The following is a 23,500-nucleotide window of genomic DNA, read 5'->3' as shown; positions in this document are numbered from 1 at the left end:
TAGACAGGAACACACACACACACACACACACACACACACACACACACACACACACACTGTACAGACTTTAATTTTGTGTTTCGTAAAGGTGATGAGGATGACCCTGTCTACACTGAACTGGCGTCGGAGAGAGATGGTGCGCTGGCTTGTCACCTGTGCTACTGAAGTCGGTGAGTTTTTCATACCAGAGGAAATCGTGACACACACCCTCTTTACAGTGCTAATTGTGTCAGAGGTGTCAATGGTGTCTTTTTATATAAATTGTGTTTCTGCATATTAATATCATCTAATGGTGAAATTTTGGGATAAAACTTCTTATATGTGCCATGCACAGGTTTAAGAGTGAGAGCATTGCAGCAGTCCCATATGGAAAAGAAATAGTAAAAACTTACAAAAGACTTGCATAAGATGTGGCCTACTTCATATAGTGAATCATATAAGGCTTGTATGATTTACTCATGAAAGTGGCCACTTTCTCATTACTTTCATATATTGTTTTAGTAAGTATCCAAAACATACAAGTTTCATTTGTATAATTTTTCAAGGGATCTTATATCTGTTTTCACTCTTGTATGCTTTTCATACAAGTTTCACACAAGACAGATACAAACTTTATAAGATTTATATATATCTATGTTTGTTCCCCTGCCATCTATGAGACAGAATCAGCGCAAATCTTGGTCATGCAATAACATTTAATCGGTTATGCAACTTAAAAAGTAACAGGTTAGGTTGTATCTGAATACTTTAACATACAATAACACAGTCTACACTGTCTAATAATTAAACTAAAATTATGTTTGGAAGGAACAGCCAATTAGAAGAGAGTTGGCTTCAGGGAGGATTGGCCTTAAAGCGTGGACTTAAAACAGGAGTCCAAGACATGAAGTTGGAGAAGATTGTCATTTATGTTATGCTGTTATCATGAGTAACCAGCAATAAACGGACTGCTTTTTTAAGCACACTGTTTATTTCAGTTCTTACACTGCTGCTGTGCTTGTGGTTAAATTTTCTATAAAGTACAATGCAGTTCAGTTTGTCTTTCTATTGCACCACAGAGTCTACTCATACATGTGTAGAAAAAGCTCGACAGGCCTGCTGTGCCCTGTTGTGGGAAGGGAATAGCAAACAGTTAGCTACAAATAGATTGTAAAGATGTTTGTGCCTGTGAATGCTTAGAGATTTAGGGACTTTTGCGAAACAGCAGGTCAGACTTCATAAGTGGGTTTTGGAAAGCTCTCTGCAAGGGAGATGGAATGACTGGAAGGTCAGTAATTATGGGAGATTGTGGGCTGTTGGTTGATTAAGTGGGCCTTATGTTTGGCCTTGAATACTGAAACCCAGTGGCTGATTTCCCTGAAGTGGACAGGAAGCTAAGTCCAGAGGGAGGGAGCTCTACAGAGGAAAACCCTCCTTCCAGATGATCTCTTGTGAATGCAGGGGAGTGACAAGGGGACCCTGTTTCTGTGAGCGGACTTTGAATGGATTCATTGAGAAAATGCCAGCCTGGTGTGGAGTGGGGGCCAAATCATATAATGTCAGAAGAATTAGCAACAAACTGTCCAATTACAATGTAATAAGCTGTTTTAATTAATGATTTTCATTTACAAGGCCAGATCAGAACTGTATTGCATGTTTTGTTAAATAAAATATGTACGGTGGTTTTGAAAGGTTCAAAATATAATAGTCCTTTTAGATTGCCTTTTTCTTTCTGCTTGGATTCGTTCAAGGTTTTTGCATGGAAGGATAATGATGTTTCAGTTTTCAGCATCACTAGATCTCCTGTCTTATGATTTACACTTCACACGCTTTCGGTACTAGACTTTCATCGGGAAATGTGGTAAATGTAGAGCATACTTAGTGACATTTGCGATTGAAAGCTTCACTTTAAAAACCTCTTAACTGTCAAGCTAAGATTTCTTTTTCTGTCTTTCTAGGCGTGTTTGCTCTGGACAGCATCATGCAGAACTGGTTCACCCTCTTTACCCCCACTGAAGCAACCAGTGTTGTGGCTAGCACTGTCATGTCCAACAGCACTATTGTCCGCCTGCATCTGGACTGCCATCAGCAGGAGAACCTGGCCAACTCTGCCCGCACCTTAGCCCTGCAGTGTGCCATGAAGGACCCCCAAAACTGTGCCCTCTCAGCTTTGACACTCTGTGAAAAGGACCACAATGCCTTTGAAACAGCCTATAAGATTGTACTGGATGCAGCTGCCACTGGAATGAACTACACACAGCTGTTTACAATAGCACGCTACATGGAGCACCGCGGTTATCCAGCAAGGGCATACAAACTAGCAACGTTAGCCATGACTCACCTGAACCTAAGCTACAACCAAGACACACACCCGGCCATTAATGATGTGCTCTGGGCATGTGCTCTCAGCCACTCCCTGGGTAAAAACGAACTGGCAGCCGTCATCCCTCTAGTGGTGAAGAGTGTGAAGTGTGCCACTGTCTTGTCGGACATTTTACGCCGGTGCACTCTAACAACACCAGGTGGCATGGTGGCACTACACAGTCGCAGAAACTCTGGAAAGCTGATGTCTCTGGACAAAACTCCACTCAGGCAGCTACTGGACGCCACAATCGGGGCCTACATCAACACAACGCACTCTCGGCTGACGCACATCAGCCCACGCCACTACAGCGAGTTCATCGAGTTCCTCAGCAAAGCCAGAGAAACATTTCTCATGGCACACGACGGACACATCCAGTTCACACAGTTCATAGACAACCTAAAACAGATATACAAGGGCAAGAAGAAGCTCATGATGCTTGTTCGAGAGAGATTTGGTTAAAAGACGATCATATGACCAAATTGTATTTTTGTTGTTGTTGTTTTGTTTGTTGTCTCCTTTTTTTTAAATCCTTTCTAACTTGAAGTGAAAATCCACCTAAAACAACTTACATGTGAATCTTATTCTGATGGATAACACAATTTCCTCAAGGCAAATATTTAAGACTGTGACGTTAAAACGTTACCGAGCATGATCACACACAGATTCTAGTGTTGGGTAGCCAACACTAGAATCTGGCCCAAAAGGTTTTAGAGTAAAGTTTAAAATTTGGAGGGGAAAAAAAGACTGTAAACCATATCCGCAACACCCGGGGCCAAGACTAAAACAGAGTGTACACACTTTTTTGTTTGGGAGATTTGAGGCTTTTCATACCGGTTCTGTCCTTATCCAGCTTATTTCACCATAAATAGATATACAAATGCACCGAGTCTTTTGTCACATAAATAATTCTGAATGTAGAGTTAGTTGCTACTGGTGGATAGCTAATGGCTATACTGTGACCATGTTCGTTCCAAGATAGTTGCTCTTATAACGCATACAATTGTGATGTCGGCCAAGACAGTACTGTAAATACAGACGTTCCCATTGGGGCTTTAATCAGACATGTAACTTGTAAATCATCTTCACCCCAGTAGCAGTAGCTACAACCATAGTCATAACTGCAGCAAGAGTAATGCCCAAAAACTTTATCTGCTAGTGATTATATTTAGCCTTCGAGAACCAGAGGAAGGAATCTACCTTTAATGGCCACTCATCACCACATCCTGGAGTCAGTGTGGCATCATCATAGTAGAGACACAGAAAAGCAACAATTTTTCTTATTTGACAGTATTCTTTTGAAAATGTTTTTAATTATTTAAATAGTTGCCAACTATTATTTTCTGTTGATCCACGGATAGATTAAGTAATTGGATCTCTAATTAAATGTATTACTTTGAACTGCAATATAATCACAAAGTTATAGGTACCGCTCCACCAATTTGTGATATTGTAGTGCCGAACCATAATTCTTATTAAATGTTTAAAAGATAAGCAGGAATTACATTTTAGAGTTCCTGTTCAGTCTGTTCAGGGAGTTCTTCCTTCCCACTGACAACAAGTGTATGATAATGGTAGAGCTATTTCTCGAACGTTGTATGGTCTTTTCCTTAACCTCCGAAGACACGAACTCTTCCACGACATGCATTTTTCATTTCTCTTTGATATTTGTGCATATTGGGGCCCGATGAATGTAAAAACAAAGAATTACCAGATTTTTTTTTTTTACCTTTTTTTTTTAAAAAGAAAAATAAGAGCCACATATGAGGATATTCGTTTAAAATTTTGATAGAACAGTAGTAGTATAATGTCCTCGTAAGTGGATGTCAGGCCCATGTAGTGCAAAATTGAATATTTTGGTCTAAATAACCCAAAATGTGATGTCCACATGTGTGGACGCCAGGTCCTAGGAGGTTAAAGCACTTTCAAATGATTCTGGTTTATGATGGCATAAAAAACCAAGTATGCAGCTCAAATGAAATGTAAATCTGTTGCTTTTTGGTGTCTTAACAGTATAGACACTGGAAATCTTGGACTGTTCACCAATACCAAACATTTTTATTTATTTATTTTTTGCTGCTTTCTGATGTTTAGAAGTTACCCCGCTGACCACTGTTATCATTATGCAGCAGATTTTTTTTGTTTTTAAATGTAGCTCACAGAATTTTTTGTGTCAACACATCAACAAACTTGGCAGTTATCTTTCAAAGGCAGCAAATAATAAGACCACTTACTAACAAGCGTAAATGTATAAAGTGTAATGATTTTGCGATGTTGTATGGGGGAAGAAACACTTGCCTTCATTTCTAAGAAAACTCCACAGGGTACCTTTAATAGTCCAGACTTTTTAAACATCACTTTATCTGTGGGAGTGTTGTACACACTGTTTATACATCTGGCCCCTGGTATTGATGTGTCAAAAAACCCCCAAAAACTATGTATTTAGTTTGCAAAACTGTCACTTTGTTTGAAGATTTTGTTTTCCATTACATACAAACGCGAGAGGGTTTTACGCTGTGTATTTCCTGTATTGTCCAGTGGCAAAATGTCTGCCTTGCACTGCTCCTGCTTTCCTCGGCTAATGCTCACAGCCTCAAAGAGAAGACAAATGGCTTTAAACCAAATGGACCATTTGAAGTGACGAGTACCTCTTTTAAAGGATCCAGCTTTACTCTTCCCCCCAGGCCTCCTCACCCATCTGCTCAAGAAAGGCTCTAAATCCACCGTCAAAATTCATTTCGCTGCCATTTCCAGGCTGGTTGTTTTGGCTTTGCAGTGTTGTCGCAAACGTTCAGTATGCTTATTTGACGGACACATTTGCCACGATAGCACGACGACAAACCATCGCAGTTCTTATCCTCGTGGAAACTATGTATATTCTCAGGGATTTCTCAAAAAACACAAAACAAAACAAAACAAAAAAACCAGAAACAAACAAACAAAAAAAAAAAGGCAGAAAAAAGAACAAAAGCATTTTATTGTCCTGTGTATATATGAAAGTATATGTCTGAATATTGAAAAAATGTATATGTTAACTAATTTATGACAGAATATTCTATGTAAGACACAATACTTGAAGCTGCAGTAATTTTGGAAACAAGCGAAAAACAAAACATATCAGAGGGACTTCTAAACGTTGGCCTGGCATTGCATTACGGGCCCTGTTTGGGCTCTGCAGACATGAAATGAACTGCAGAAAGTGGCCGGCAGGAAGTGGACGTGCAGAGTGGGTATTATCCAGAGCACAGAAGTGTACTGAGGGGTTTTACAAGTCATTGAAGGAGGCAGAGCGGCAGCAACGTACAGCTGCCAACTGCTGCTGTTCTCTCATTGTGGTCAAGTCTGCCTCATTCCACCTTCTGCAGTGATTCGCTCACAAAATGAAGCTTTTTTTTTTCTTTTTTTTTTTTAAGTCCATGCCTTTTCTCACTTGACTTTGTGCAGGACAGAAAGTTGCTCTGTACAACAGGTCTTGACTGTTCCACTTCATTTTTAAAAAATTTATTTAATTGTAATGTTATTGTCTCTTCCTCTTTAACTTCATGTCTCTAGAATTCCTCATACAAGAACAGCCTTCTTTCTTGCCTTGTCTTAATGCTTTAAAATAACCAAATGGGAGTTCTAACTACCAAACTCTTTTCATAAGCAAACTGACCATGATGATGGCCTTTTAGTGTCTTTGATTTGTAGCTGAACTGGCTCTGTATTCTGTGCTTGAAAAGCTCATCTCATCTTCAGTGTCGTCTCTTAGAGGTCTACTAGTAGCTCTTTTGTTTAGAAATGAATGATGTGCCCTTTTATTTATTATATTAGGTAAATGATTGTACAACCATGTCAACATGCTCATGAAGTTAAAACTAAGATTTGATACACTGATCGATTTATTTATGTAACTAAATCACTGTTTTATAAAGTTGTTAATGAATCAACACTTTGCTTTAATTAAATTAGATTTTTGAGAGGAAAATGTCTTTGTGTTTATTATTGCTTTTAAGGTACATATTGTAATTTAAAAAAAATGTATTTAAAAGAAATTGATTTTTATTTAAAATGGCTTATAATCAGCCACTATTGCTATCTTCAGAATGTAAAGAAACACTCCTGTTTATTTCCAAAAGATCTATGTATTGTGTTAAAGAGATACCAACTTAAGTTGAGCTGGGCTGTACTTTGGTGTAATACCAATTTGTAACATAAGATGCCGTAGTATGTTAGTGTCATTTTGACTTAATCAGGAAAGTAGATTGGAAACCCTTTTTAGTTTGTAGCTATCCTAAGACATGGGATTGCTAAAAAATAATATGGCAACTTTTAAACTGGTGCTGCTGAAAGCTTTAGTTAAATTCTGCATAAGGTGATTGCTAAAACAGAAAAACGTAAAATACAGGAACGGCAGAACTGTCAGCTATCATTTTAATAATCCTCTCTCAATTTTTTGAACGCTAAATTATACAACACCAATTCATAACAACAGTTGCCTCGAGGCACTTTAATATAGGGCAAAAACCAACAAGAAGATCTCCAGCAGAACCAGGCCCATGGAGGGGCAGCCATCTGCTGCGACGAACCAAATCAGAAAGTTATGTGGTAATGTGGACTGATGACCGTGTGTACAGCAGCATTTTAATCATTATATTAAACGCTGTAGGTGGCAGCCACTGATCTTACTGTATAAATGTAACAGGGCTCGGTAGTGGTTCTAAAAGTTTGAACTGCTTCGAGCTTTATTTGTGACAAGCACATTAGCTTACCAAAAATGCTAGCTAGCTAGCTGGTACTGCTGGAATGCTATATATTCACAAGCAAACATAAGCCTAAAAAAAAGCTGGTGCTACATGCAGTGATGCTAGTGTAATTCATGTTAGCGCTAACATGTAGTTAGTACAGCTTTTTCTCCAAGGACCAAAAATTCACAGAACTGCTATATGATGAAGCTAATCCAACAATGAATCCCAAAGCTAATAGGAAAAGGAAATTGAATTGAAACGAAGGAGCTCATCATTAAATGTCAGAAAATAATCTGCATTCTTAATTTGACTTTAGTCAAAGGTCAAAGGCCTATAGATTTCTCCCTAAAAATCACAGTTTTTATTTGTGAATCTAAAATTGTTTTTTTTAAATAACATTTTTGTTGCGAGTTGCTTTTTTCTCTCTGTAAATCTCTTTACAAGTAAAGTATTAAATAATTAATTTTTTATTTAGTGAGATTCATTACTTCCTCTTTTTATTGTCCATTAAGTTGTTAATTAGTAATACATAACTACAAGACATTAAAAAAAAATGATAATGATAGAAAAAATATTTTCCTACTTTTGACTGACTTCCACAAGATTTTGTTTTACCAATTGCATTAAATGGTTTGTTTATTTGATTAGTTTAACTCAGCCAGGATGGATACAGAAAGATGGTTTATCAATTCACCTGCCAAGCCAACCTGCTGACATAGTTTCTGGGGGCAATGGGCAATTTTTTGAGGCTTGTGGTGGAGCCAGTAGATACCAAGACTTCCTGTTCCATCTGCCAATACCATGTTGAATTTAAATAAATGTAATACATTTGAGCTCTCAGATGCAGACTTTGTGAAAAGCGGTACTACACAGTCATTTAAGCATCACTGAAAAACTATTTTACAAAGTGGTGAAAGAAAACCCTTTTATTATTAATTATATATATAAGATCCCTTAATCTTATTTATGTAATAATAAAAAAGTTTTAATAATTAAGCATTTTAAAGTAAAAGCACGAATTATATAGAATAAAATTAATTACATTATTTTGTCTGAATTCATAAAAATATTATATATCACTAAATTTATACAGTAAAGACTACAAAGTAATGACCCAGCTTTTAAAAAAAAAAAAAGAAGAAATTATTATTCATAAAGTAAAATATTTAGATTCAAAATACAGTGGAGCTGAAGTAGGAAGTGGCATAACATAGTATAAGTACATTGAAGCCTGTACTTGAGTAACCAAAGTTAATTAGGTTCTACCATTGGGCCCAGTCATGCTCTCAGCTAAGGATAGGTGTTGGGCATTGACAGTTAAACTCCTGGCAGTTTAAAAACTGTTTTACTATGTCTGTCTGGTAAGAAAATCACACGAGTAGAATGGAGGTCATTTTATAGGGTAGATTCAAGATTCCTTATTTGTCACATGCATAGCCATACAATACAACACACTGTGAAATGTGTCCTGAACTACTCATTGACTGTGCAAAACATTATGAACAAGAAGTAAATTTAAATTAAAAATGGGAAATTTTAAATTAAAACCTGAAAATGTACATGTGCAAATGGAATGTTAAAGTGCTTTATGTCATATTAGCACAGCAATGTATTGACAGAGCAGTGCAAGTAGAATAAACAAAATGACCAAAGTAATTTAACAGTAGTGAAGCAGTAGTACTCTTCCTGTTCATTCCTGGTCCTCCTCACACATCCTGTGGGGATGATGCCCTTCTATGGCCTTGTCCAGATCTCCTCTTGTAATAACTCCCTCATCGTACCTATCTCTGCCACCAATAGTGACAAGAACACTAGCAGTGGCAAAAATAGAGAAAAATAAGTCAGGGGGGAGAACAGAGAACAATGGGCTGTGGCCATCACCTGCAAAAATCTTCCTTTTTGGGCGCTTAGTTTGTTGTTGTCTCTCCAGTGCACCTATTGTCACTTTCCTTTGGATCATAACAGGTGAAATGGCTCATAGCTTCATAGCTAGACAGACTGATAAGCCTTGAGTTGACCAGATTTTTTGTTATACCCTGATGGTAAAGTGTTAGTTTGCATCATATTAAAGCTTACCAAGCCATCTCGGGTATGTCTCCCAAGAATCTTTCTTTATACAAGTGTTATTTATCTTCTGAATGTGCAAAAAAAAAAACCCTCAAAGAAACATGGAAGCACTTCCCTCCATTATTCACATCTATTTTGGCCTCTGACCCAAGGCTGTAGTAAAGCATCTTTTAACATAATCACAGTTTTTAAAGAATTTTAAAGAATTAAATAATATAGAATGAGGCTTCAGCATGATCAGAGTAAAAATACACATTTAGATAATGCGTATTATTAGATTAAAAAATCTTCATAGCTGTTTATTGAGATTGATTGAGATATTTAAAAAAAGAAAATAGAACTGAGAAAAGTCAGAGAAGAAAAATAGATTGACATGTGTGAGAAGATGGCTTCAGGAGTTTTTATTTATCTTTGTGTGAAGAGAGACTCACAGAAGATAATGGATTACTTGGATTGCAGTTTGTTTTTAATCGTTGATCTTAAGCTCCCTGGGCAGCAACGCTCCTCCAATCTGCTCATTTCAGACTTCAGTTAATTTAATGATTATGTGGTGAAAGTTTCTCAACAAACTTCAACTTATTCTGGTCCGGTGTAGTTTTGGACTGGAATTCATTCTCATTTGTTATTCAAAGAAAACGAGAATGTTTTCTGAATTACTTTGAATATATTAACTTGATCATTTTTTAATAAATCCTCATTTAGTAGTCTGATGATACCTACTCACCAACACTGCAGTAATATCAAGCCCCTCATAAACAAAGAAACAAACGTGTGTTTACTTGTTTACTCAAACGAGTAAACAACCTCCAAGTGAATGATCACCAGAAGGAACTCATTGTTTCTCTTGAAACTAGTTTAACGTCATGCAATGCTCATTTTGTTATTTTAGCCTTTCCTGATTCCACTTCCTCCGTCTTTTCAGCAGCAAGCATGGGCATGAAGATTTAAAAAAAAAACCAAAAACCCAACCCCCATCCCCATTATAATCTTGATAGTCAACAGGTGTTAAAGTGGGTGGAGGAACAATCAGATCTGGTGTAGCATAAATGGTAAATGGACAGATTCTTATATAGCGCTTTTCTACTCTCCTGGAGTGCTCAAAGCGCTGTGTACAACATGCCACATTCACACCCATTCTCCCAAGCACTGACTCTAAACTGAGTGCTTTTCTAACAACATTCACACTCCGATGGATGCATCAGAGAGCAACTTGGGATTAGTATCTTGCCCAAGGATACTTGGCATGCAGACTGGAGGAGCCAGGGATCGAACCACCAAGCTTCCGATCAGTAGGTGATCTGCTCTACCTCCTGAGCTACAGCCACCCCCAAGACTTATCTTTAAAATAATCATTTAAAAATAAGTCACATGCTGTGATCAGCTGATTGCCCACTACTGCTCTTTGTGGATATCCACAGAAGATTATACATGAGCCATTGAGTTCTTTCTAACTCCTTAAAATCTTTATTTCTGAACTAGAAAGGAAGGTGGTATTAAAAAAAGGAAGCTAAACGGCATAATCGGTATCATTGTCACTATAACTTGCGGACTGCTACACCATTAGCCAAGAATACATTTATTACTTTGTCCTAAATCAGACAACTCCTGCATAAAAAAAGAAAGAAAAAAAAAGACAATTGCAAACATCACAAAAAAGGAGCATGAAATGTGTAAAAAAACAAACAAACAAACAAAACAGTTATCAGATTTACTGAAACAGGGATGAGTGAATGCCTTTAGCAGTTATGCTAACAGAACGGGGCCCTGAGTATATTACTACAAACTCAGAGTACAGCACATACTTAAAATGTCACCTTTATACTTGGCTAGTTTTCAAACCAGGTGGTGATGCCATAATGTAAGACGGATGCTGTAGTAGCAGGTAGCTTGTCACACGAACACTTTCCGTCTCTGTCAAAGAAGTGTAACATCAAATGGACCCCTAATGATACTTTTCATTTGCCTCAGGAGTCAGATGTCAGAGATATGAGTGGCGTCACTCCCAAGTTGAGCGTGTTCCAGTGGTAACCTCAGAAAAGCAAGGCAAAGCAAGGAAAACTGTAGTCAGGTAGAGCCATTCATGCATTACAGCACACAGCTTGTTTTTTTGCACCTAAAAACACCACCACTTATCTAAAAATGACTTGACCTCTTCTTGAATTTAGTTTGGTTGTTTGTTTTTTCTTTTGAAGCTCACAGAGAGAAAAACTCAGTACCAGGCTATTAGTACAGACTACCAGTTTTTTCAGCGAGATCCTGTTGGTGGTTTTTGTTATTATTTATGGTTCCTTGTTGTAAATTCTGAGTCTCTTTGTTGTGTATTAAATGTTTTTTCCCTTTCCTGTTAGTTCCTCATGGGGCTTTCCCTATTTTTCCTTCCTTTATTATTTTCCCCTCCTTTATAGTGTGTGACTGAGGTCACCTGTACACCATTAAACTTCAGTTTCGTGTGTGATTACTCTGTATCTCTATTCTGTTGGCGTTTGTCCTGTGTTTGCTGGTTTCACCTGGTTTAATTTCACTGTTTGGACTTCTGTTATTAGCCTCATTGTACTTTGGGCTGTTTGAAAAATTACTTTCTTATCTTCTTTAACTGTCCTCAGTCTCCTGTGACATCATCACTTACATCTCCAAAATCTCACAGCCATCAGTCACACATCAATGCATAGCCATATATATATATGAGGTATCTCTGTGTATTTAGCCCTATATGCTTTTATTGCTACTTGAGGCAATTTGTTTTCGGCCACTCAGCACAAGAAAATTGTTCCTGTGTCAATCAGAACATATCCTATAACCAGCCAACAGCATATTTCTGTAACACCATCTGTGTGACTGGCACCACAGATAAACCTTATCACACGTAATCACACATATCCCGTGTGAACCAGCCTGTTATTTCACTCCTGCTGCAACACTGGTGAAGCTATTGACTCTGTATTATCCATCTGTGATGGGGACAGAAAAAAAAGTTCTCATGATATCACAGCTTGGAATTTAAAAACATTGAATCATCAGTGAGACCTTTTTTTCTTTTGCTTTTGTAAATGGCTTTATAGATGCGGTATCTTCATTATTCATGATTATTTTCAAGTGGTATCACAAGCTAAGTTAATGCCAAATTCTATACACAACAAATAACAACTGAAAACATTTTAAGGTTTTCTTTTCAGCAGTTGGGATCAAAAGACTAAAAGCCACGGTCTGAAATCTCTATGAAATCGAGTTTTGCAAAAATTGTTTTGCGGGTCAGCTGACCTATGCTGCTCTTGATTTTGTGTTTTACTACTCTTCCTGCATTTACCCATCTACATTCTGCAACATATAAGCCCATATTACAGGAGTCATTATAGCTGCTTTCCAACCAGTCAACCAGTATAAAGGTGGAATTTAGTAAGTGTTACCAAAGAACCGCCCAAATCTGAATTCAAACTGAAATCTCCTCCCAGAAGTCCTATTGTATAGCAGCCATAATGAATATCTTACCTTAAAGCTATCTGAAATAACTTTAATTATGGCTAATGGGACATAACAACTGCATGTACACCATGCTCAGTGAAATCTGATATTTAAAAAATCCACTAAAAGTCCCCTAAAAGCTCACAAAAAGGACGATATACCTCTAATACCATTGTGGCAACTGCAAAACTGTCCCGTAAATTTCAGCTTAGAATTCTTTCTGTCGCATGTCTCTCCGATAAGCAGTGAAAACTGAGACCACACTCTGCCCTGTATTGTGCAACAGTCTATTACAGCACTGTACAACAACATTGAAAACTATCCATTTTATCCTGCACTTGTCATGCAGTACTTGGAATAACATGAAATTATTGTTTTTTAAAACTATTTCGCTATATGAAATAATCAGCTGACTCAGGCAACACATAAACAGATTCAACATAAATGAGGACATTACATTACACTATTTGAAGAGTTTCAGTCAGGTTTCAGAGCTCATCACAGCACAGAAACAGCTTTAGTGAAGGTTACAAATGATCTTCTTTTGGCCTCTGACAGTGGACTCATCTCTGTGCTTGTCCTGCTAGACCCTAGTGCAGCGTTTGATACTGTTGACCATAATATTCTATTAGAGTGATTAGAACATGTTGTACGTATTACAGGTACTGCGCTGCAGTGGTTTGTATCATATCTATCTAATAGTCTCCAATTTGTTCATGTAAATGGAGAGTCCTCTTCACATGCTAAGGTCAACTATGGAGTTCCACAGGCTGCTGCTCCACATCGAAAGGAGCCAGCTGAGGTGGTTCGGGCATCTGACAAGGATGCCCCCTGGGCGCCTCCTGGGTGAGGTGTTCCAGGCATGTCCCACCGGGAGAGATTATATCTCTCGGCTGGCCTGGGAACGCCTTGGTATTCCCCCGGATAAGCTGGAGGAGGTGGCTGGGCAGAGGGAGGTCTGGGCCTCTTTGCTTAGGCTGCTGCCCCCGCGACCCGGCCTCGGATAAAGCGGATGAAGATGGATGGATGAATGGATGGTATCTAACCAGATTCTTACTCTGGATGGCATTACCTTGGCCTCCAGTAACGCTGTGAGGAACCTTGGAGTCATTTTTTACCAAGACATGTCCTTCAACGCACATATAAAACAAATATGTAAGACTGCTTTCTTCCACTTGCACAACATCTCTAACGTTAGAAATATCCTGTCTCAGAGTGACGCTGAAAAACTAGTTCATGCATTTATTACTTCCAGGCTGGACGACTGTAATTCATTATTATCAGGAAGTCATAAAAACTCCCTGAAAAGCCTTCAGCTAATCCAAAATGCTGCAGCAAGAGTACTGACAGGGACTAGAAAGAGAGAGCAGATTTCTCCTGTTTTGGCTTCCCTTCATTGGCTTCCTGTTAAATCCAGAATTGAATTCAAAATCCTGCTCCTCACATACAAGGTCTTAAATAATCAGGCCCCATCTTATCTTAATGACCTTTAGTACCATATCACCCTATTAGAGCACTTCGCTCTCGCTCTGCAGGCCTACTTGTTTTTCCAAGAGTATTTAAAAGTAGAATGGGAGGGAGAGCCTTCAGTTTTCAGGCCCCTCTTCTGTGGAACCAGCTTCCAGTTTGGATTCGGGAGACAGACACTATCTCTACTTTTAAGATTAGGCTTAAAACTTTCCTTTTTGCTAAAGCATATAGTTAGGGCTGGACCAGGTGACCCTGAATCCTCCCTTAGTTATGCTGCAATAGACGTAGGCTGCCGGGGGATTCCCATGATGCATTGAGTTTTTCCTTTCCAGTCACCTTTCTCACTCACTATGTGTTAATAGACCTCTCTGCATTGAATTGTATCTGTTATTAATCTCTCTTCCACAGCATGTCTTTTATCCTGTTTTCCTTCTCTCACCCCAATTGGTCGCAGCAGATGGCCGCCCCTCCCTGAGCCTGGTTCTGCTGGAGGTTTCTTTCTGTTAAAAGGGAGTTTTTCCTTCCCACTGTCGCCAAAGTGCTTGCTCATAGGGGGTCATATGATTGTTGGGTTTTTCTCTGTATCTATTATTGTAGGATCTACTGTACAATAAAAAGAACCTTGAGGCAACTGTTGTTGTAATTTGGTGGTATATAAATAAAACTGAATTGAATTGAATTACATGGAAGCTGCTTTAAATTTCCAGTCTATAAAGTTTCAGTCACATCTACCCTCTCTGAGAATCAATTTTATTTGTTGCGCAGACAATGCAGCCAGTTTGACTTTAGCTAGGAAACACATTGAACCAGAAGAGAAACGGTTTGCTATCAACTAGTTACTCTGTTTATGCTAGCTACTCTTTTGTAGTGTGACTGCTACTTGATATTCATCTGCACACATAAAAAAATCTCATAAGGATCTGCAGTGTGTGCAGACATGGGGATTGCTTAACTCCATGCATGGTATTGGCTGTAAGGACCACCAGGCTGGAACATATAAAAAATGAATTTGCTTGATTTTTACATATTTGAAGTATTTATTAGCTGCAGTTGCTGGAACGCCTTACGGGACCATTCCATCCCACTTTAATTCCTGTAAATAGGGATTATGAGACATGCCAGCGGGTAAGAGTTAACTTCAGTAGCAACACAATACATAGACATCTTGTCAAAACTGTAACAGTCTGTTGGCAATTTCTGCTTAATGTTGATAATCATATGCTTAAATTCTTACATATAGCTCCTTTAAGTCACTTGCTCCATGAACATCTTCTTTCCCTTAAAATAAAAATGAGTACAAACATTTTTCAATGAACACTTGTTTTCAACACTAAAAACAAAACAAGCAAACAAAGAAAAAAGCCAGGCAGAGCTAAGTAGAAATTCTGAGTTCATCTTAAAAAATTTAAGTTAGAAACTGAAATTTCAACTGAATATATTGAAATTCCAAGCCACACAGTAAATCAAAATGTTGAGATACCCAAATCACAGTTCTGAAATATAAGGTTTTCAAGACACTGACCAGAAATTTTGACTTATGGACCACAAAAGATTTATCTCCAGTGGCAGAAACAAGCATCCATACTTACATACTTCCACCTAAGCTTAGGACAAGTAATTATTGCAGTTATTTTGGAAAACAACAAACATGCACGTTTGTATAAAATTTGCAGACTCTATAAAAACATTTAATCTATACCTTTACTCAATATTTAAGACTCTGTAAGCTGAAGACATCTCTGAGCCTTTGACCCTGGAGCAGCATAGAAGTGCTAAGATCACTGCCGCCTGATTTCGAGGCAGCAATACAAGGCTGGACAAAGCACCTTGGTGAAGATTACTAGACTGCACCAATCATCCATCATGCTCAGGCCTGTCCTTGGAATACATAATGTAATGATAATCTGATCCAGTATGTTAATGAAGGCAGTGGGGTGACTGCAGAGAAAACAGTCCACCTGCCCAGCAAAGCAAGAAGACCCGACTGCAGATCTGATGTCAGATTACAGTCCTTAGAGGCTTTAAAGCAAACACTAATATAGACTAAAATGGCAGAAAGTGACACTGTTTCAGTATATAAATTAGCTTACTAACTACATTATTTTGCAGGAACATATATCTTAAGCTAGAGTCCCGCTGGCTTAATGCGCCATGGCTGTCACGCCAATTTAGTTAGATGGAATGTCTGACACCAGAGTAGACATCTCTAAATGTACATGAACACATACACAAACAACAATGTTTTAGTGATGACATATCCTCATGCTCCATTTTATGTGAGCCGTTGTCTCCATTGACAGACATATCAAAGTTTTTCTATATAAAATGATGAGATAAATTCATGGCACAAAATTCTAAAGACTAAACAACGTATGGTACCTTGCAGTAGCTCTAAATGTTGAGAATGAAGTTGTCCATCTATAGTAGAAAGCATGAAGCCAACAAGTCCAACACCTTCTCATGATTCATTCATTTTCACCCATTTTCCTTGCCTTGATGCAAAGATTAAAGGTCATCTCTATTGTTCACAATATTATGACTGAAGCAGGTTGCCAGAACAACTGAACAGTAAATTATTATTGCAGTTTATAAGGCTGGTGAACCTGCAGTCAGCTGAGACTGAAGAAGTCACTTGGATGAGTGATGAAAATTTTGAACAAATTCAACGTTTCAACGTAAACCTCTAGTTTAAAGATCCATATCATTATTATTTACCCAAGAAAATGACAAGACTAAAAATCTCCTGTCAAGAGTGCCATTGCCAAGATCCCTACTTTGTGACTGTCTGTCCCGTCCTCGTCAGTTTCACCTCTTTTGAGTTATCATCTGTCTTCTCACCCTATACAATCCCATTTACTCTTGTTAGTTGCCATGCTGACTTGCCTTTCTCATCTGTCAAGCTTTCAAGACAGTGTGTTAGTTAGTAGTCTTTGCGATTTCTTTGTCTTTGCTTTTGTGTCAAATTACCTTTCTCTATTTTGTTAATTCACTCCTCATTTGTGATTTTTTTTGGAAGGGTTTCTGTATTTTGCTTTTGACTGACAGGATTAGAGAATTTCTCCAACGCTATAAACAGTGCATTTGCATAATAATTGAAATTAGCACCACTGACTAACAATGGCTATGATCATTAATCAGTGGCCATGAATACAATAACCTTCACAGAGAGCTGGGGAATGGCTACAATAGTGAAATATGTACTCTAAGGCCCCTTCCTCTGTTCAGAGATGATCACTCCCTCTTCACGTAAATGATAAAGGTTTAAACCAGCTTTCCTTTCTTTTCAGGATGTGTAAATTCCTCATCATTGTAAGAGTGACCACTGGATTATAGGTGTAAATAGGCTTCGGAGTCGCGGTCTGACGAGGTAGCTCTTCTGTGTTGTGCCATCTGCCTAACCAGAGGCTGACTGAATTTCAAGATGTGTAATTCACTGCAGTCCTCTTGGCATTTAACCACAAACACCTGCAGTCAGCTGAGACTGAAGAAGTCACCTGGATGGATGATATATCTTTTCCCCCCACTGAAAATGCTACGTCCACATGAACAGTATCAACTTGAGAAATGAAAATGTGGCTAGACAGTGATTTTGGAGTCTTTCTCTGCCTTCTGTGTCCTAAGTTTGCAATGTTTTTCCTATGAAACCATTACACTGTTCAAATTCAGCACAAAATATCATCAGCTATTAAGAATTCAAAAGGGGGGAAAAAGCAAATTAATGCCCATTTTCATTACCTATTGTAATAAAACTGTTTTTATGAATTCTATCAATATGATTTGTGTATGTGGACCCATAATAATTTTAAAACATTTCCCTGATTAAATATCCCCAGATTGGTTTGTAAGAGTGTCTATAAAACACTGCCTCACTGTCTGCTTACAGCTTCGCCCTCTAACACTCTGCTACATCACACAACACAAAATCTAGAACTTTTACCATATTTTATGACTTTTATCCCCTGCTCTCCTCTCGTTGAACTGTGACTATCCCAGTCCAAGGTGGACTATTAGATAGACCTTCTACTCAAGTAGAACTTTCAGGTATCTATACTTGAGTATTTCTTTTTCTGACAATTTTGTACTTTTACTCCCTATATTTTTACACAAATATCTGCACTTTCTGTCTTAAATTTTCAATACTGGCTTGTTACCTTTGGTTCAGCTGTGTCAAATATTCCCAGGGACTAAAGTGGGGAGGAATGTGTACATGTGTCTGTAAGTTGTGGCCAAGATACTTTGGCATTTAGCTAGCGCTACAGAAGAGGGGTGAGGATAAAGGAAGTGACGTTTTTTAGCTGTCAGGTTATTTCAAATGCAATTTTATCGGCTAAACAAATATCAGCAAACACAAATTCTATTTGTGTACAGTTTGTCACGCAGTGTTTTGTTAGCTAAAGGTCCAGCTGCTGTATTTCCAGGAAGAGAAAAGAGTGTGAAAGATGTAAGAAAGACAGGACAGGAGAAGAAAAAGAGGAGATGCATTTAAAGGTAACGACTGCTCATTGACAAACTGCAGATTTATTTAATAAATTAATTAGATAAATTATGTGTTTTTATATTGTGAAACATCCTGCAAAAACAAGTTAAGTATATCAACTAACTGTGTTATTCAAATGTTGTATGAAAATACTTTGCAGTTTCGTGCAGGATAAACAGGTTAGCTTGCAGTACTGTGGCGAAGGACTGTGTTGGCCTGGTGCACAGTGGATGTGGTGCTTATGGTCCGTGCTGGGTTGTGTCAAGTGTAATAAACTAATTAGCATTTAAGATGATGATGCTTAGATCAATTTACTGAGTTCCGCCTTTATACCAACTGTATACAGTCTACTCTAAAGACAGTATACAGTATATTATTAGAGTACGAAATGAAATTCAGCCAAGATAATTAATTGCATAAATCCACAAAGAGCAGTAGGTGGGAATCCCTTGAAAGTGATTTTTTTTTTCATACATCCAAATCAAACACCAGTCCAAAGGCACCACACTATCACATGTAACAGTTACATGTTGAGTTTAACATCTACTTAATCAATTCAATTACCTGCAGTTCAACAACTTGTGAAAAACCCAACAAGACCCTTTGTCTCTATCTATGCTTCACATTGATGACCTTTTTTTACAGGATGAAAACATCGTCAATCTCTTTTCTCTCATCACTCTCTGATCTGTGCCAGTGAAACTGGGAGCTGAAGTCATTTTCATTTTGAGTCCTGTGGCCCGTAAAGCAGAAATTGCCATATTCACTGCTTTAAAAGGAATCCAAAATGTCACAAGCTGGAGGGATTGTTGTCCATAAAGTTTTCATAAATGTCACTGCAAACGTAACAGCCAATAGCAATTAGGTGTTTCCTGAAAGGCCAGCTCTTCACAACAAAAATCCTTTTTAATGACGCACAGTAAGAGAGAAGCTGGTGTTACACAGACATAATTGATGCAATTACTCAGGTTTTTCAGTATACATATATTTGTGTTATTTGTAGCATTACTCCTGTTAGGCATTTAAAATTTAACCGATTTTGCATAATTAATAACATGTTTGATTCAAAAATGTATCATTCTCACCAAAAAACCTCAGTGTCAGTTATATAAGTGGCCTGTAATGACTGACCAATCAGAATCTCATTGGGCAAGTATTCTCTCTAGTCTCCTAGCAACAGAGCATGCCTCTCTGCTTGTTGATTGGCAGTCTGTGTGGCTTATATTAAGGCTTTTTTGGCCTAGCATCAAATCTGGCTTCATTTTTTTAAAGCATAATTCCATGTTTTATACTATTTATGTTAAAAACAAAAACAAAGGCTAATTTGATCAAATAGTGAAATAGTAAGTGAATCATTAAAATATATTCTGGAGTTAAAATTACACAAAATCAGCTATAAGTAATAGATTCACGCTTCACTTAATAATAATTTAGTCAAGATCGATAGAAACTGACCCATTACACTATTATTAAAAGCGTTAATCATCATCATGTCCATTATGTTTAACAGTACGGTAAGGTTGTGGGGTACAAAGATAGAGGCTAAAAACCCTCTCTGCTAAAACCCACCTAACATTAAATTTACTGGGGCTATGCAAGTAAGAAACATTTGATGAACTTGTTGGGTGTTAGCATGTGTTGATCATTTTCAGAGAAAAGGTTTATTTAAAGACTTTCAGTCAGGATTTAGAGTACATTGTACACCACTAGTGAAGGTTAAGAATGATCTTTTTAAGGCCTCTGACAGTGGACTCATCTCTATGCTTGACCTTAGTGTAGATTCGATATTGCTGTCCACATATTTTGCTACAGACATTACATGGTTTGTCTGTAGTAAATGGTATTAAAGGAATTCCGCTGCAGTGGTTTGAATCATGTGTATCAGATTCCAGTTTGTGCATTTAAATCGGTTTTCTTATCACACAAAAGCTAGTCACAGAGTTCCACAGGATTATGTGCCTGTGTAACAGGGTCATAAATCACATGTTATGTTATAATTACACAAAATTTGTTCTAAACCCCCAAACTGTTCCTTTTATACCTGACTTTTAGGACCTCCAAGCCTGTAGTTATGTTCATTATCAGTTAGAGCTCCTCCTCATTCTTTTCTTCTTCTTCTTTGGTGCAACCCTATAAATACAGTGTACCCCTTTTGCCTCTCCCATTTTCTACAATTCCCCTGTGGGAGAGGTTGGTATAATTTCTTTCCCAACACTGTAAAACGCTCATATAATACATATTTAGCCACCTGGATGTTTCTGATTGTGATTTTAGTTCAATTATTGTCATTATTAAGCCTGTTTTTTGGTAGATGTTACAAGTGTGTAGTATGTATGTATCATAAATGGGTTTTAGGCGCCATAAATGAATATATACTTCTTGCTAGCTTGGAAGTTGTGGTGGGTTGAGCTAACCCTCTTCCCCACTGTTTGTATTTGGTCGTAGGAGCTGGAGTGGGCAAATTATTTACTTGGAGGCCTTTCTTTCTTTTACCTTTTTTATCAGGTATGTCAGATTTTGTCTTGTTGTTTTTGTTTTATCTTATGTCAAATATGTTACGTGTAAATCCATACTTTATGTTTAATGTAAAAATAAATGCCAGCCTTTTCTACAATTCCCCTGTGGGAGAGGAGCTGGAGTGGGCAAATTATTTACTTGGAGGCCTTTCTTTCTTTTACCTTTTTTATCAGACACAACGCAGAATCACACCGGTTACACTTGGACTAATATTACATGTTTCCAGTAGATAATATTATCAGAAGACACTCCATACATTTTCAGTGTTACATAGATGTGAATCGAAAGTCTCAGCTAGATAGATGTGTGTTAAACTACATGGATGTCTTAAAGACATAAAGACGTAAATGGCATATAATTTCCTACTTCTAAATTCAGACAAAACTGAAGTTACTTTTACTCTAACACTTCCCTGAAAAAACTTCCCTTGATCTAGAACACTGTAGCAAGAGGATTAACTGGAACTTGAAAGACAGATGATATTTCTTCCATATTCGCATCTTTTCATTGCCTCCTTGTTAAAATCATAATTGAATACATAATCAAGCCTCATTATACCTTAAAGATCTCATTTTACCTTATTTTCCTCTTAGCACAAAACAAAGCACAGCACAAGTGGGCTGGTGAGAAGTACTCACGCATGTCACAATCCAAGTTTAACTGAGTTGAACCTTTTCCTCTCCCTGGCTGGACCATCTGTGTCTTGTCACTCTAATCAGCTTCAGTACAAATGGACCAGCTTGGCCGCTCAAACCTTACCAGATTATCAGCTAACTCTGTGTTGTAAACGTGTCAGTCTCTTAGGTTATCCTTTTGTGAAAATTTCCTTCATGAACCAACGGCTTTGTTTCTTGTCTCCAGTGTATACCACTGTTGGTCATGCAAATAGTTCGAGCCCGCTCAGCTCGCCTTCCTCCATAGAACACTGGTGACCTCTCATCATACCTGGATTGGATACTCACCCAACAGTTTCCTCTGCAGCACTTCCTTCTCAAACCTTCACTGCTACTCAGCTGCCTGTTCACCCTCTGTCAGCTCCTTCTCCCTCACAAACCCAGACGTGGCAGTTTCAACATCCCCCTGTGACTGAATAACCCTGGACTTCCAAGTAAGCATTCAGACTCTGAGGTTCCCTCTCACTAGTTTAAAACGTCTTTGCAGTGATTACTGGAAAATGCTGCCTGGACTACTTTTCCTCTCTTCCTTCCTCTAGACCGCGTTCGTTTCCTGATATGCACAGTCCCCTGGCTTTCCTTATTCCCTCACTACCATAACCCCTCTCCTTCTGTTCCCTTTAGCTGTGGTGGAAGGCTGCCCCTCCCTGAGCCTGGTTCTGCCAAAAGTTTCTTCCTTTCAAAATGGAGTATGATTGTTTCTCTCGTTTCAGGGTCTTATCTTGCAATATAAAATGTCTTAAAGTAACAGTTGTTGTGATTTGGCACTAAAGAAATAAAATTGAACTGAAATGAATTACTGGTCTGTCCCTTTCCTTAAAGGTTCTCAGAGGTTAGCATATAAAATTTCTGAGAGATTATATTGATATTTATGGAGATATTAATTAGTATTTAATTATAAATGCTAATTAATATCTCCAGAGTGTATGTCTAAGTGGTTCTTTCCACATTGTCAGAAGATTAATAGTTTCCATTTGTTCGCCTCCTTAACAAGCCTAGAGTTAAATAGAATTGAGAGATATTTCCTTCAAACCCATTACATCATGAAAAGAAGAGGTATGAATTTAAAAACTGCCCCTCTTGATAATGTTCAACCTTCCTGCTCTAATTCCTTACCACCCAATGTATCAGTGTAATACAATCCTCTTGTGAATTTTACAATAAAAAAGAAAAAAAAAATCAAAATGAATTAATATATTAAAGTTAATTTATATGCCTTTGTTAAAGCAGAGACGTTTCACCTGAGGACATCTATTACCTTTAAACTGCATTAAAATGTGAGGGGCAGTTAATTAATGTACATTACCACACTGTATCTGCTATCTCTAACTTAGTGGGCTGTTTAAAGATTGGTGCTCATGTTTGACTGTGTAATTAACTGTTAATGTAATTTTCCTCTTGAGTGCACATCAAGTTCTCATGCAAACTGCAGCCTTTTGAGTTGCTCTGAGTAACAAAATTAACCTTTATGCATGTTTTTTAGCAGATGTCCATTTACAGCAGTGGTACAGTCTGACCTTTACATATGCTCTTTGAATCACTCTTCCACTGTGACAGTATGGCCTTGTATTAAACCAGTCAAGAAGCCACTTTGGCAATTTGTAATATTGCTGTAATATGCTGTAGCATGCTGTAAAATATGCTAGTAGCATGCTGTAATATATGCTAGTAGCATGCTGTAAAATATGCTAGTAGCATGCTACTAGCATATTCAATTTTAAAAACTAAATTAAAGGAAAATTAATTTTTTCATTTGTAGTTGTGGGGG

General features: G+C 37.8%; 1 protein-coding gene across 1 annotated transcript in view; it reads left to right on the top strand.

Moving 5' to 3' along the window:
- LOC102201853 (zinc finger SWIM domain-containing protein 6-like) overlaps nucleotides 1-4,019 on the top strand; it is a 47,826-nt gene extending 43,807 nt beyond the window's left edge. The window contains exons 13-14 of the mRNA XM_005720072.1: nucleotides 89-170; nucleotides 1,938-4,019. Of these exons, the coding sequence (XP_005720129.1) occupies nucleotides 89-170; nucleotides 1,938-2,803 (948 nt within the window). The 3' untranslated portion in view covers nucleotides 2,804-4,019. The remainder of the gene's footprint in view (nucleotides 1-88; nucleotides 171-1,937) is intronic.
- The last annotated feature ends 19,481 nt before the right edge of the window (nucleotides 4,020-23,500 follow it).

This window comes from Pundamilia nyererei, unplaced genomic scaffold (genome assembly GCF_000239375.1).
Source record: "Pundamilia nyererei isolate P.nyererei 1_Seehausen unplaced genomic scaffold, PunNye1.0 scaffold00002, whole genome shotgun sequence".
Lineage (NCBI taxonomy): Eukaryota > Metazoa > Chordata > Actinopteri > Cichliformes > Cichlidae > Pundamilia > Pundamilia nyererei.
Note: the sequence above shows the minus strand (reverse complement) of the source record. Positions and strands in the feature narration are given on the sequence as shown.